The sequence below is a fragment of the Hyperolius riggenbachi genome, chromosome 7 (genome assembly GCF_040937935.1).
Source record: "Hyperolius riggenbachi isolate aHypRig1 chromosome 7, aHypRig1.pri, whole genome shotgun sequence".
NCBI lineage: Eukaryota > Metazoa > Chordata > Amphibia > Anura > Hyperoliidae > Hyperolius > Hyperolius riggenbachi.
In genome coordinates, this window is record NC_090652.1 from 317,764,115 (window position 1) to 317,780,239 (window position 16,125).

Genomic DNA, 16,125 nt, shown 5'->3' on the forward strand with positions numbered 1-16,125 from the left:
CATGAGAAATCTATTGCTTTTCACAAAGAGACCATCAGGGGGCGCTGTATGGCTGATATTGTGGTGAAACCCCTCCCACAGTGTGATGTCAGGACCATGGTGCTGACATCACACTGTGGGAGCCTTGTTGCATTGTGGGAAATAACAGCAGTTTCCAACTGCCAAAAAAGCAAGCAACATCTCCTTCCAGTGATTTCACCTGCCAGCAGTAAAGATGTCACCAACTTACCATGTGATAAATGTCAGAATGTAAATCAGGGAGAGGAAAGATTTTACAGTGTGCAAACACTAAATCATTTATACATAATTATTGTAAAAAAAAATGAAGTGCTTTTTTATTACATTATATTTACTAAAGTTCCTCTTTAAAGATGGCCATTAATCATCATGCTGATCCATCGGAAACAATCGCCCGGGACCACTAACGAAAGGGATACCACTAACCAATCTGATCAGATTAGTGGAATCGATCCATTTTTCGGATATTGTTGATGACCTTAACCTCCTTGGCGGTAACCCCGTGTGTGACACGGGGTAAGCCGCCGGAGGGTGCCGCTCAGGCCCTGCTGGGCCGATTTACTTAATTTTTTTTTTTTGCTGGACGCAGCTAGCACTTTGCTAGCTGCGCCAGCACCCCGATCGCCGCCGCCGCGCGCCCGATCGCCGCTATCCGCGCGCCCCCCGCCCCCCCCCCCAGACCCCAGACCCCGAGACGTCACCGACGTCTCCCAATGACGTCCCGACGTCGGTGACGTCATCCCGCCCCGTCGCCATGGCGACGGGGGAAGCCCTCCAGGAAATCCCGTTCTTTGAACGGGATTTCCTGATCGCCTATCGCCGGAGGCGATCGGCGGGGCTGGGGGGATGCCGCAGAGCAGCGGCTATCATGTAGCGAGCCCTCGGCTCGCTACATGATAAAAAAAAAATAATTTAAAAAAACTGTTGCGCTTCCCCCTGGCGGTATTTTTCATACCGCCAAGGGGGTTAAGGTGGCCATTAACAATACAATCCCCCCCCACCCCCCACAATCGATCATCCATTTCGATTGTTGTAATCGATCGAGTGCAATGGCTCACTTCCAAAAATGATTGAAAAAACGGTAACTTAAACGATCACATTGATGGAATTGTTCCAAAAAACGGATCAGTTCCCTTAATCTGATCAGATTGGTTAGCAGTTGTCCTTAGGTTTGTGGGCCTGAACAATCGTTACCGATCGATCACAGGAATGGAATTGGAGGATCAAGTGTCCGGGGGATTGTATTGTTAATGGCTACATCTGTCGGTTATATTCTCCATGATCTGGTGCAAATGAAAATCGGAGTGAGGGGAGGAGGGTGAATGCCCACAAAAAAAAAAAAAAAATTGTATACGTGTGTGTATATGTATAAGTGTGTGTGTGTGTGTGTGTGTGTGTGTATCTGTGTGTGTGTGTGTGTATATATATATGTATGTATGTATGTATGTATATGTATATATATATATATATATATATATATATATATATATATATATATATATATATATATATATATATATATATATTACTAGCCTATTGATTGCTGAGGCTATTGGGCCATTTTCAGAAGTGGGCGTGGTTAATGGCATCATCCAGCAAGGTAGAACGACCTCCAATCAGCTGACCCTGACCGGTTTCTGTTTGTACCGCAGGGATTGCATCGAGTGTCGGTTACACCAGACGGGGCGACTTGCCGACAATCACACCTGCCACAAACTCTGCAAGGATGACATCATCATCGTGGAGGTGTTGGGTAAGTCGCTGGTTTTGTACAGGGCTCTTGTGATTGGCTGTCAGCTGTGTGACATCACAGGATCACAATTCAGCTTCTCAGATGATGATTGTGACACACCTGGTGGTCAGATCTCAGCAGTCCTGAGTCCCCAGCTTTGCTGTCTTGCTGCACCCATTGCCAGGGCTCCCCTCCCCCGGCTGCATTATTTTACCTCTCTCCGCAACCCCGGAGGGCAGATCTTGGCAATCCTTAGTTCCCAGCCCTGTCTACCTGCTGCACCCATTCCTGGGTCTCCGAGGTGGAGGGGGACTTTAAAGTGAACCCAAGATGAGAGAGATATGGAGGCTGCCATATTTATTTACTTTTAAGCAATACCAGTTGCCTGGCTGCCCTGCTGATCCTCTGTCTCTGATACTTTTAGCCACAGCCCCTGAACAAGCATGCAGCAGATCTGGTACTCTGACTCGGGTTTTACTGTATTATCCATATGCTTGTTCCAGGGTTTTGACTCAGATACTACTTATGCCAGAAGATCAGCAGGGCAGCCAGGAAACTGGCAATTTTTTTTAAGGAAATACATGGCAGCCTCCATATCTCTCTCACCTCGAGGTCCCTTTGAGGGCACAGGTAGAGCACCAGCAGTGGTGGGGAGAGGTCTGTACTTTTTAGGCAGCAGAGGGGTCTCCTTGTTTCCCTGACATCCTCTGTAGGGGGCGGTGTTATGATGGAATCTTTCCTGCATTATACAGATTGTTAAAGTGAACCTAAAGACTAAAAATCTACTCAGCAGCACTGAAAAGGCTTAGTGTTTCTTTAACAGTTTCACAGAACTTTGTTTTTCTTACCCAAGCCTCATATTTAGCTGCACAGAAGCTAAGCTCCGCCCCATTAAAGAAAAACTGCCCAGGCATTTTTCCCCTGATGCTGTGCAAAGCATGATGGGATTTCTGATGATGTTCTCTTTGCCTAGCTGCTGGGAGGGGTGATCAGCACACAGGACAGTTGGAACTGTGTCTCATGCTCCCTGTCACCTCCTTTCAACCAAAAAGATGGCTGCCCTCATGAAATCACAATCATTGGCCTGTTATTTTAAAACATAGTGGGTAAGAGATTATATTACCTATCTATTTTAATTAACATAACTAATGTGACTTAATGACAGTATGTTTGTTTAGGCTGAAGTTCCTCTTTAAGGCACCCATACATTAGTCAATTTTGTCGATTGCGGGTTTACCGTAAGCGATCATCTGTATTGGGCACTCTGTGTATTGACACTGGTGTCAATCAAAAGTAAATCGACTAGCAGCCCACACACTGCAAGTGAGATCCTGGCGACTATCCTTCTCTAATCAATTTGAACGATGTTGTGTCTCCACGCTCTGACACCAGAAATCCATTCTTTATCAATCAAAATCCTCAACAGCAACCGATTCCTTTACGATCGACCAACATTTTTTTTTTTTTTTTTACATCCCGTCCAATCGAGTAAATTGGTGGATTCGAGCAGATATTGTACAATTTCCATCGATTGTGCAGAATGAAACATAATCGATTCTCCCTCAATCCGATAAAATGATCAAGTCGAATGGTTGATCGAGCAGAGAAATCAAGTCATGTGTGGGCACCTTACGCCTCTCGTCTGTCAGAATGATGTCACTTAGTGGTCAGCGCAGACTACGGTGTTACCGACCCCCATACCGGCCAGAAATACTCTGTAATATTATTATTATCTAGAGTTTATCTCCTGTAGCTCAGTTCTGGAAATATTCCGATCATTTTAGGAGATTTGGGTGTGGCGTTTGGCCACAGGAAATGTCATCATAAATTAGGACGCCCGTTTGCTGCTCACGGAGGGAAAACACTTGCCTGGCGGATAATCCAGTCCGCTGCCGATTGGCCAAATAAATGTTATTCTTCAGGAGTCACTAAGTTTATACACAGCGTCATTTCCCAGCAACTATCAGACGCTCTCCCCGTTCCGCAGACGCCAGTCCCGCCCATTCATAGGCCGGCCATCTGCAGATATTAACCCCTTGTGATGCAGCGCTGGGATTGCGAGCCCCGGTGCTGGCGGGTTGCTGCCTCAGCAGAGATTAACCCCTTGTGATGCAGCGCTGGGATCGCGGGCCCCGGTGCTGGCAGGTCGCTTCCTCTTGCCTCAGCAGAGATTAACTCTTCATGACGCAGCACCTGGATCGCGGGCCCCGGTGCTGGGGGGTCGCTGCCCTTGTAATGCAGCGCTGGGATGGCGGGCCCCGGTGCTGGCGGATCGCTGTCTTGTTTCCTTGCCTCAGTCTTGTTTTCCTCCTGATGTTTCGGGTTGTTCCAGTTGCCTGTAATGGATTCCATATGCTGACACAGGAAGCCGCGCTGGAATTTCAGGCCATTATGTCTCCCCTCAGGAATCCTGCGAGCTGTCAGGCCTGGAATGCAATGTCCCGAGCTGGGCTGCCCATGTTTACATTTTACAGGACATGTGGCAGGAGCTCTGAGACCCAAACAGCGGCCATCTTGTCCCACCACACTTCCTGGTCCTGATGCGATGATCCTTTCTCCAGAGCTTTGTGGCGGGAGATGTTTTCTCATTCCTGTCCCCCAGTATAGGAAGCCAGGTATAGGTGTCCCCAGTATAGGTAGCCAGGTATAGGTGTCCCCAGTATAGGAAGCCAGGTATAGGTGCCCCCAGTATAGGAAGCCAGGTATAGGTGCCCCCAGTATAGGAAGCCAGGTATAGGTGCCCCCAGTATAGGTAGCCAGGTATAGGTGCCCCCAGTATAGGTAGCCAGGTATAGGTGCCCCCAGTATAGGAAGCCAGGTATAGGTGCCCCCAGTATAGGAAGCCAGGTATAGGTGCCCCCAGTATAGTAAGCCAGGTATAGGTGTCCCCAGTATAGGAAGCCAGGTATAGGTGCCCCCAGTATAGGAAGCCAGGTATAGGTGTCCCCAGTATAGGAAGCCAGGTATAGGTGCCCCCAGTATAGGAAGCCAGGTATAGGTGCCCCCAGTATAGGAAGCCAGGTATAGGTGCTCCCAGTATAGGTAGCCAGGTATAGGTGCCCCCAGTATAGGAAGCCAGGTATAGGTGTCCCCAGTATAGGTAGCCAGGTATAGGTGTCTCCAGTATAGGTAGCCAGGTATAGGTGTCCCCAGTATAGGTAGCCAGGTATAAGTGCCCCCAGTATAGGTAGCCAGGTATAGGTGTCCCCAGTATAGGTAGCCAGGTATAGGTGCCCCCAGTATAGGTAGCCAGGTATAGGTGCCCCCAGTATAGGTAGCCAGGTATAGGTGCCCCCAGTATAGGTAGCCAGGTATAGGTGCCCCCAGTATAGGAAGCCAGGTATAGGTGTCGCCAGTATAGGAAGCCAGGTATAGGTGCCCCCAGTATAGGTAGCCAGGTACAGGTGTCCCCAGTATTGGAAGCCAGGTACAGGTGCCCCCAGTATAGGTAACCAGGTATAGGTGCCCCCAGTATAGGTAACCAGGTATAGGTGCTCCCAGTATAGGTAGCCAGGTATAGGTGTCCCCAGTATAGGTAGCCAGGTATAGGTGTCCCCAGTATAGGTAGCCAGGTATAGGTGTCCCCAGTATAGGTAGCCAGGTATAGGTGTCCCCAGTATAGGAAGCCAGGTATAGGTGTCGCCAGTATAGGAAGCCAGGTACAGGTGCCCCCAGTATAGGAAGCCAGGTACAGGTGCCCCCAGTATAGGTAACCAGGTACAGGTGCCCCCAGTATAGGTAGCCAGGTATAGGTGCCCCCAGTATAGGAAGCCAGGTACAGGTGCCCCCAGTATAGGAAGCCAGGTACAGGTGCCCCCAGTATAGGAAGCCAGGTACAGGTGCCCCCAGTATAGGTAACCAGGTATAGGTGCCCCCAATATATTTAGCCAGGTATAGGTGTCCCCAGTATAGGAAGCCAGGTATAGGTGCCCCCAGTATAGGAAGCCAGGTATAGGTGTCCCCAGTATAGGTAGCCAGGTATAGGTGTCACCAGTATAGGTAGCCAGGTATAGGTGTCCCCAGTATAGGTAGCCAGGTATAGGTGTCCCCAGTATAGGTAGCCAGGTATAGGTGTCCCCAGTATAGGTAGCCAGGTATAGGTGTCCCCAGTATAGGTAGCCAGGTATAGGTGTCCCCAGTATAGGTAGCCAGGTATAGGTGTCCCCAGTATAGGTAGCCAGGTATAGGTGCCCCCAGTATAGGAAGCCAGGTATAGGTGCCCCCAGTATAGGAAGCCAGGTATAGGTGCCCCCAGTATAGGTAGCCAGGTATAGGTGCCCCCAGTATAGGTAGCCAGGTATAGGTGCCCCCAGTATAGGTAGCCAGGTATAGGTGCCCCCAGTATAGGAAGCCAGGTATAGGTGCCCCCAGTATAGGTAGCCAGGTATAGGTGCCCCCAGTATAGGTAGCCAGGTATAGGTGCCCCCAGTATAGGAAGCCAGGTATAGGTGTCCCCAGTATAGGTAGCCAGGTATATGTTCCCCCTAGTATAGGTCGCCAGGTATAGGTGCCCACCCCAGTATAGGTAGTCAGGTATAGGTGCCCCCAGTATAGGTAGTCAGGTATAGGTGCCCCCAGTATAGGTAGCCAGGTATATGTTCCCCCTAGTATAGGTCGCCAGGTATAGGTGCCCACCCCAGTATAGGTAGTCAGGTATAGGTGCCCCCAGTATAGGTAGTCAGGTATAGGTGTCCCCAGTATAGGTAGCCAGGTATATGTTCCCCCTAGTATAGGTCGCCAGGTATAGGTGCCCACCCCAGTATAGGTAGTCAGGTATAGGTGCCCCCAGTATAGGTAGTCAGGTATAGGTGCCCCCAGTATAGGTAGCCAGGTATAGGTGCCCCAGTATAGGTAGCCAGGTATAGGTAGCCAAGTATAGGTGCCCCCAGTATAGGTAGCCAGGTATAGGTGTCCCCAGTATAGGTAGCCAGGTATAGGTGCCCCCAGTATAGGTAGCCAGGTATAGGTAGCCAGGTATAGGTGCTCCAGTATAGGTAGCCAGGTATAGGTGCTCCAGTATAGGTAGTCAGGTATAGGTGCCCTCAGTATAGGTAGTCAGGTATAGGTGCTCCAGTATAGGTAGTCAGGTATAGGTGCCCCCAGTATAGGAAGCCAGGTATAGGTGTCCCCAGTATAGGTAGCCAGGTATAGGTGTCTCCAGTATAGGTAGCCAGGTATAGGTGTTCCCAGTATAGGTAGCCAGGTATAGGTGCCCCCAGTATAGGTAGCCAGGTATAGGTGCCCTCAGTATAGGTAGTCAGATATAGGTGCCCCCAGTATAGGAAGCCAGGTATAGGTGCCCCCAGTATAGGTAGCCAGGTATAGGTGCCCCCAGTATAGGAAGCCAGGTATAGGTGCCCCCAGTATAGGTAGCCAGGTATAGGTGCCCCCAGTATAGGAAGCCAGGTATAGGTGCCCCCAGTATAGGTAGCCAGGTATAGGTAGCCAGGTATAGGTGCTCCAGTATAGGTAGCCAGGTATAGGTGCTCCAGTATAGGAAGCCAGGTATAGGTGTCCCCAGTATAGGTAGCCAGGTATAGGTGTCTCCAGTATAGGTAGCCAGGTATAGGTGTTCCCAGTATAGGTAGCCAGGTATAGGTGCCCCCAGTATAGGTAGCCAGGTATAGGTGCCCTCAGTATAGGTAGTCAGGTATAGGTGCTCCAGTATAGGTAGTCAGGTGAACGTGCCCTCGGTATACAGTTGTGTTCAAAATTATTCAACCCCCACTGAAATTGAGTGTTTTGGACAGTTTGACATTGATTTTGATCATTTCAGTCATCTTGTTTACAATTAAATCAAAGAGGCACCTGTAAGTCAGACAAATATAACATAAACATGTATAATAAAATAACCACAAATGTATTTTCTGTGCTTACATCATTATCAGTTTTATTCAACCCCCAAGTGACATTCATGCTTAGTACTTAGTACAACATCCTTTTCCAGTTATAACAGCTTTTACACGTGAAGCATAGCTTGACATAAGTGTCTTGCAGCGATCTACAGGTATCTTAGCCCATTCTTCATGGGAAAAGCCTCCAGTTCAGTCACATTCTTAGGCTTGCGCGCTGCAACTGCTCTCTTTAACTACCTGCGGACCGCCGCAGTATAAATCTACGGCGGGCAGGGGGTGCTGCGGTTCTGACCGGACGTAAACTCTACTTCCCATTCACCGCGCGCCCCGGCCGCTGTTGCCACTCGGTCCCCGCCGCAATGTGCTGCCCTGCCGCCTCTATGACAGCAGAGCACTGTGAGCCGGGCTCCTGGCCCTGTCATTCACGTAAGCCGTTCCCATTGGCTTACTTGGAGTGACTCCATGAATCCTGAAAGCAGGATAATTACCGTAAAATTTGGTGTCTTGAATAGTTTACTGCATTCTACTATTCACCACAGGACCTCTTTACAATCTCTTTGCATTCTACTATTCACCACAGGGCCTCTTTACTGCATTCTGCTATATGTCACTACTGGGCCTGTTTACTGCATTCATATGTCACTACAGGGCCTCTTTACTGCATTGTGCTATATGTCACTACAGGACCTCTTTACTGTATTCTGCTATATGTCACTACAGGGCCTCTTTACTGCATTCTGCTATATGTCACTACAGGACCTCTTTACTGCATTCTGCTCTATGTCACTACAGGACCTCTGTACTGCATTCTGCTATATGTCACTACAGGGCCTCTTTATTGCATTCTACTAAATGTCACTACAGGGCCTCTGTACTGCATTCTGCTATATGTCACTACAGGGCCTCTTTACTGCATTCTGCTATATGTCACTACAGGGCCTCTTTACTGCATTCTGCTATATGTCACTACAGGGCCTCTTTACTGCATTCTGCTATATGTCACTACAGGGCCTCTTTACTGCATTCTGCTCTATGTCACTACAGGGCCTCTTTACTGCATTCTGCTATATGTCACTACAGGACCTCTTTACTGCATTCTGCTATGTCACTACAGGGCCTCTTTACTGCATTCCACTATATGTACTGCAGGGCCTCTTTACTGCATTCTACTATTTGTCACTACAGGGCCTCTTTACTGCATTTTGCTCTATGTCACTACAGGGCCTCTTTACTGCATTCTGCTATATGTCACTACAGGGCCTCTTTACTGCATTCTGCTATATGTACTGCAGGGACTCCATACTGCATTCTACTATTTCTCACTACAGGACCTCCTTACTGCATTCTACTATATGTCACTACAGGGCCTCTTCACTGCATTCTACTATATGTCACTACAGGGCCTCTTTACTACATTCTGCTACATGTCACTACAGGGCCTCTTTACTGCATTCTGCTATGTCACTACAGGACCTCTTTACTGTATTCTGCTATATGTCACTACAGGGCCTCTTTACTGCATTCTGCTATATGTCACTACAGGGCCTCATTACTGCATTCTGCTATATGTCACTACAGGGCCTCTTTACTGCATTCTGCTATATGTCACTACAGGGCCTCTTTACTACATTCTGCTACATGTCACTACAGGGCCTCTTTACTGCATTCTGCTATGTCACTACAGGACCTCTTTACTGTATTCTGCTATATGTCACTACAGGGCCTCTTTACTGCATTCTGCTATATGTCACTACAGGGCCTCATTACTGCATTCTGCTATATGTCACTGCAGGGCCTCTTTACTGCATTCTGCTATATGTCACTACAGGGCCTCTTTACTGCATTCTGCTATATGTCACTACAGGGCCTCTTTACTGCATTCTACTATATGTCACTACAGGGCCTCTTTACTGCATTCTACTATACGTCACTACAGGGCCTCTTTACTGCATTCTGCTATATGTCACTACAGGGCCTCTTTACTGCATTCTGCTATATGTCACTACAGGGCCTCTTTACTGTATTCTGCTATATGTCACTACAGGGCCTCTTTACTGCATTCTGCTATATGTCACTACAGGGCCTCATTACTACATTCTGCTATATGTCACTACAGGGCCTCTTTACTGCATTCTGCTATATGTCACTACAGGGCCTCTTTACTGCATTCTGCTATGTCACTACAGGGCCTCTTTACTGCATTCTACTATATGTCACTACAGGGCCTCTTTACTGCATTCTACTGTATGTCACTACAGGGCCTCTTTATTGCATTCTACTAAATGTCACTACAGGGCCTCTTTACTGCATTCTACTATATGTCACTACAGGGCCTCTTTACTGCATTCTACTGTATGTCACTACAGGGCCTCTTTATTGCATTCTACTAAATGTCACTACAGGGCCTCTTTACTGCATTCTACTATATGTCACTACAGGGCCTCTTTACTGCATTCTACTGTATGTCACTACAGGGCCTCTTTATTGCATTCTACTATATGTCACTACAGGGCCTCTTTACTGCATTCTGCTATATGTCACTACAGGGCCTCTTTACTGCATTCTACTATATGTCACTACAGGGCCTCTTTACTGCATTCTACTGTATGTCACTACAGGGCCTCTTTATTGCATTCTACTAAATGTCACTACAGGGCCTCTTTACTGCATTCTACTATATGTCACTACAGGGCCTCTTTACTGCATTCTACTGTATGTCACTACAGGGCCTCTTTACTGCATTCTGCTATATGTCACTACAGGGCCTCTTTACTGCATTCTACTATTTGTCACTACAGGGCCTCTTTACTGCATTTTGCTCTATGTCACTACAGGGCCTCTTTACTGCATTCTGCTATATGTCACTACAGGGCCTCTTTACTGCATTCTGCTATATGTCACTACAGGGCCTCTTTACTGTATTCTGCTATATGTGATTACAGGGCCTCTTTACTGCATTCTACTATATGTCTCCACAGGACCTCTTTACTGCATTCTGCTATATGTCACTACAGGGCCTCTTTACTGCATTCTGCTATATGTCACTACAGGGCCTCTTTACTGCATTCTGCTATATGTCACTACAGGGCCTCTTTACTGCATTCTACTATTTCTCACTACAGGGCCTCTTTACTGCATTCTGCTCTATGTCACTACAGGGCCTCCTTACTGCATTCTGCTATATGTACTGCAGGGCCTCTTTACTGCATTCTGCTATATGTCACTACAGGGCCTCTTTACTGCATTCTGCTATATGTACTGCAGGGCCTCTTTACTGCATTCTGCTATATGTCACTACAGGGCCTCTTTACTGCATTCTGCTATATGTCACTACAGGGCCTCTTTACTGCATTCTGCTATATGTCACTACAGGGCCTCTTTACTGCATTCTGCTATATGTCACTACAGGGCCTCTTTACTGCATTCTGCTATATGTCACTACAGGGCCTCTTTACTGCATTCTGCTATATGTCACTACAGGGCCTCTTTACTGCATTCTACTATATCTCACTACAGGGCCTCTTTACTGCATTCTGCTATATGTCACTACAGGGCCTCTTTACTGCATTCTGCTATATGTCACTACAGGGCCTCTTTACTGCATTCTACTATATCTCACTACAGGGCCTCTTTACTGCATTCTACTATATGTCACTACAGGGCCTCTTTACTGCATTCTGCTATATGTCACTACAGGGCCTCTTTACTGCATTCTGCTGTATGCCACTACAGGGCCTCTTTACTGCATTCTGCTATATGTCACTACAGGGCCTCTTTACTGCATTCTGCTATATGTCACTACAGGGCCTCTTTACTGCATTCTGCTATATGTACTGCAGGGCCTCTTTACTGCATTCTGCTATATGTCACTACAGGGCCTCTTTACTGCATTCTGCTATATGTCACTACAGGGCCTCTTTACTGCATTCTGCTATATGTCACTACAGGGCCTCTTTACTGCATTCTGCTATATGTCACTACAGGGCCTCTTTACTGCATTCTGCTATATGTCACTACAGGGCCTCTTTACTGCATTCTGCTATATGTCACTACAGGGCCTCTTTACTGCATTCTACTATATCTCACTACAGGGCCTCTTTACTGCATTCTGCTATATGTCACTACAGGGCCTCTTTACTGCATTCTGCTATATGTCACTACAGGGCCTCTGTACTGCATTCTGCTATATGTCACTACAGGGCCTCTTTACTGCATTCTGCTATATGTCACTACAGGGCCTCTTTACTGCATTCTACTATATGTCACTACAGGGCCTCTTTACTGCATTCTGCTATATGTCACTACAGGGCCTCCTTACTGCATTCTACTATATGTCACTACAGGGCCTCTTTACTGCATTCTGCTATATGTCACTACAGGGCCTCTTTACTGCATTCTGCTATATGTCACTACAGGGCCTCTTTACTGCATTCTGCTATATGTACTGCAGGGCCTCTTTACTGCATTCTGCTATATGTCACTACAGGGCCTCTTTACTGCATTCTGCTATATGTCACTACAGGGCCTCTTTACTGCATTCTGCCATATGTCACTACAGGGCCTCTTTACTGCATTCTGCTATATGTCACTACAGGGCCTCTTTACTGCAGTCTGCTATATGTCACTACAGGGCCTCTTTACTGCATTCTGCTATATGTCACTACAGGGCCTCTTTACTGCATTCTGCTATATGTCACTACAGGGCCTATTTACTGCATTCTACTATATGTCACTACAGGGCCTCTTTACTGCATTCTACTATATGTCACTACAGGGCCTCCTTACTGCATTCTACTATATGTCACTACAGGGCCTCTTTACTGCATTCTGCTATATGTCACTACAGGGCCTCTTTACTGCAGTCTGCTATATGTCACTACAGGGCCTCTTTACTGCATTCTGCTATATGTCACTACAGGGCCTCTTTACTGCATTCTGCTATATGTCACTACAGGGCCTATTTACTGCATTCTACTATATGTCACTACAGGGCCTCTTTACTGCATTCTACTATATGTCACTACAGGGCCTCCTTACTGCATTCTACTATATGTCACTACAGGGCCTCTTTACTGCATTCTGCTATATGTCACTACAGGGCCTCTTTACTGCATTCTGCTATATGTCACTACAGGGCCTCTTTACTGCAGTCTGCTATATGTCACTACAGGGCCTCTTTACTGCATTCTGCTATATGTCACTACAGGGCCTCTTTACTGCATTCTGCTATATGTCACTACAGGGCCTATTTACTGCATTCTACTATATGTCACTACAGGGCCTCTTTACTGCATTCTACTATATGTCACTACAGGGCCTCTACTGCATTCTACTATATGTCACTACAGGGCCTCTTTACTGCATTCTGCTATATGTCACTACAGGGCCTCTTTATTGCATTCTACTAAATGTCACTACAGGGCCTCTTTACTGCATTCTGCGATATGTCACTACAGGGCCTCCTTACTGCATTCTACTATATGTCACTACAGGGCCTCTTTACTGCATTCTACTATATGTCACTACAGGGCCTCTACTGCATTCTACTATATGTCACTACAGGGCCTCTTTACTGCATTCTGCTATATGTCACTACAGGGCCTCTTTATTGCATTCTACTAAATGTCACTACAGGGCCTCTTTACTGCATTCTGCGATATGTCACTACAGGGCCTCCTTACTGCATTCTACTATATGTCACTACAGGGCCTCTTTACTGCATTCTGCTATATGTCACTACAGGGCCTCTTTACTGCACTCTGCTATATGTCACTACAGGGCCTCTTTACTGCATTCTGCTATATGTCACTACAGGGCCTCTTTACTGCATTCTGCTATATGTCACTACAGGGCCTCTTTACTGCATTCTACTATGTGTCACTACAGGGCCTCTATACTGCATTCTGCTATATGTCACTACAGGGCCTCTTTACTGCATTCTGCGATATGTCACTACAGGGCCTCTTTACTGCATTCTGCTATATGTCTCCACAGGACCTCTTTACTGCATTCTGCTATATGTCACTACAGGGCCTCTTTACTGCATTCTGCTATATGTCACTACAGGGCCTCTTTACTGCATTCTGCTATATGCCACTACAGGGCCTCTTCACTGCATTCTGCTATATGTCACTACAGGGCCTCTTTACTGCATTCTACTATATGTCACTACAGGGCCTCTTTACTGCATTCTGCTATATGTCCCTACAGGGCCTCTTTACTGCATTCTGCTATATGTCACTACAGGGCCTCTTTACTGCATTCTGCTATATGTCACTACAGGGCCTCTTTACTGCATTCTGCTATATGTCTCCACAGGACCTCTTTACTGCATTCTGCTATATGTCACTACAGGGCCTCTTTACTACATTCTGCTATATGTCACTACAGGGCCTCTTTACTGCATTCTGCTATATGTCACTACAGGGCCTCTTTACTGTATTCTGCTATATGTCACTACAGGGCCTCTTTACTACATTCTGCTATATGTCACTACAGGGCCTCTTTACTGCATTCTGCTATATGTCACTACAGGGCCTCTTTACTGTATTCTGCTATATGTCACTACAGGGCCTCTTTACTGCATTCTGCTATATGTCACTACAGGACCTCTTTACTGCATTCTGCTATATGTCACTACAGGGCCTCTTTACTACATTCTGCTATATGTCACTACAGGGCCTCTTTACTGCATTCTGCTATATGTCACTACAGGGCCTCTTTACTACATTCTGCTATATGTCACTACAGGGCCTCTTTACTGCATTCTGCTATATGTCACTACAGGGCCTCTTTACTGTATTCTGCTATATGTCACTACAGGGCCTCTTTACTGCATTCTGCTATATGTCACTACAGGACCTCTTTACTGCATTCTGCTATATGTCACTACAGGGCCTCTTTACTACATTCTGCTATATGTCACTACAGGGCCTCTTTACTGCATTCTGCTATATGTCACTACAGGGCCTCTTTACTGCATTCTGCTATATGTCACTACAGGGCCTCTTTACTGTATTCTGCTATATGTCACTACAGGGCCTCTTTACTACATTCTGCTATATGTCACTACAGGACCTCTTTACTGCATTCTGCTATATGTCACTACAGGGCCTCTTTACTACATTCTGCTATATGTCACTACAGGGCCTCTTTACTGCATTCTGCTATATGTCACTACAGGACCTCTTTACTACATTCTGCTATATGTCACTACAGGGCCTCTTTACTGCATTCTGCTATATGTCACTACAGGGCCTCTTTACTGTATTCTGCTATATGTCACTACAGGGCCTCTTTACTACATTCTGCTATATGTCACTACAGGACCTCTTTACTGCATTCTGCTATATGTCACTACAGGGCCTCTTTACTACATTCTGCTATATGTCACTACAGGGCCTCTTTACTGCATTCTGCTATATGTCACTACAGGGCCTCTTTACTGTATTCTGCTATATGTCACTACAGGGCCTCTTTACTGCATTCTGCTATATGTCACTACAGGACCTCTTTACTGCATTCTGCTATATGTCACTACAGGGCCTCTTTACTGCATTCTACTATTTCTCACTACAGGACCTCCTTACTGCATTCTACTATATGTCACTACAGGGCCTCTTTACTGCATTCTGCTATATGTCACTACAGGGCCTCTTTACTGCATTCTGCTATATGTCACTACAGGGCCTCTTTACTGCATTCTGCTATATGTCTCCACAGGACCTCTTTACTGCATTCTGCTATATGTCACTACAGGACCTCTTTACTGCATTCTACTATATGTCACTACAGGGCCTCTTCACTGCATTCTGCTATATGTCACTACAGGGCCTCTTTACTGCATTCTGCTATATGTCACTACATGGCCTCTTTACTGCATTCTACTATATGTCACTACAGGGCCTCTTTACTGCATTCTACTATATGTCACTACAGGGCCTCTTTACTGCATTCTGCTATATGTCACTACAGGGCCTCTTTACTGCATTCTGCTATATGTCACTACAGGGCCTGTTTACTGCATTCTGCTATATGTCACTACAGGGCCTCTTTACTGCATTCTACTATATGTCACTACAGGGCCTCTTTACTGCATTCTGCTATATGTCACTACAGGGCCTCATTACTGCATTCTGCTATATGTCACTACAGGGCCTCTTTACTGCATTCTGCTATATGTCACTACAGGGCCTCTTTACTACATTCTGCTACATGTCACTACAGGGCCTCTTTACTGCATTCTGCTATGTCACTACAGGACCTCTTTACTGTATTCTGCTATATGTCACTACAGGGCCTCTTTACTGCATTCTGCTATATGTCACTACAGGGCCTCATTACTGCATTCTGCTATATGTCACTGCAGGGCCTCTTTACTGCATTCTGCTATATGTCACTACAGGGCCTCTTTCCTGCATTCTGCTATATGTCACTACAGGGCCTCTTTACTGCATTCTACTATATGTCACTACAGGGCCTCTTTACTGCATTCTACTATACGTCACTACAGGGCCTCTT

The 16,125-nt window shown here is 46.5% G+C and overlaps 1 protein-coding gene across 1 annotated transcript in view; it reads left to right on the forward strand.

The window, feature by feature from the left end:
- ITGB5 (integrin subunit beta 5) overlaps window positions 1–16,125 on the forward strand; it is a 115,264-nt gene that overhangs the window by 86,627 nt on the left and 12,512 nt on the right. Inside the window, exon 12 of the mRNA XM_068246258.1 lies at window positions 1,671–1,771. Coding sequence (XP_068102359.1) covers window positions 1,671–1,771 — 101 coding nt within the window. The remainder of the gene's footprint in view (window positions 1–1,670; window positions 1,772–16,125) is intronic.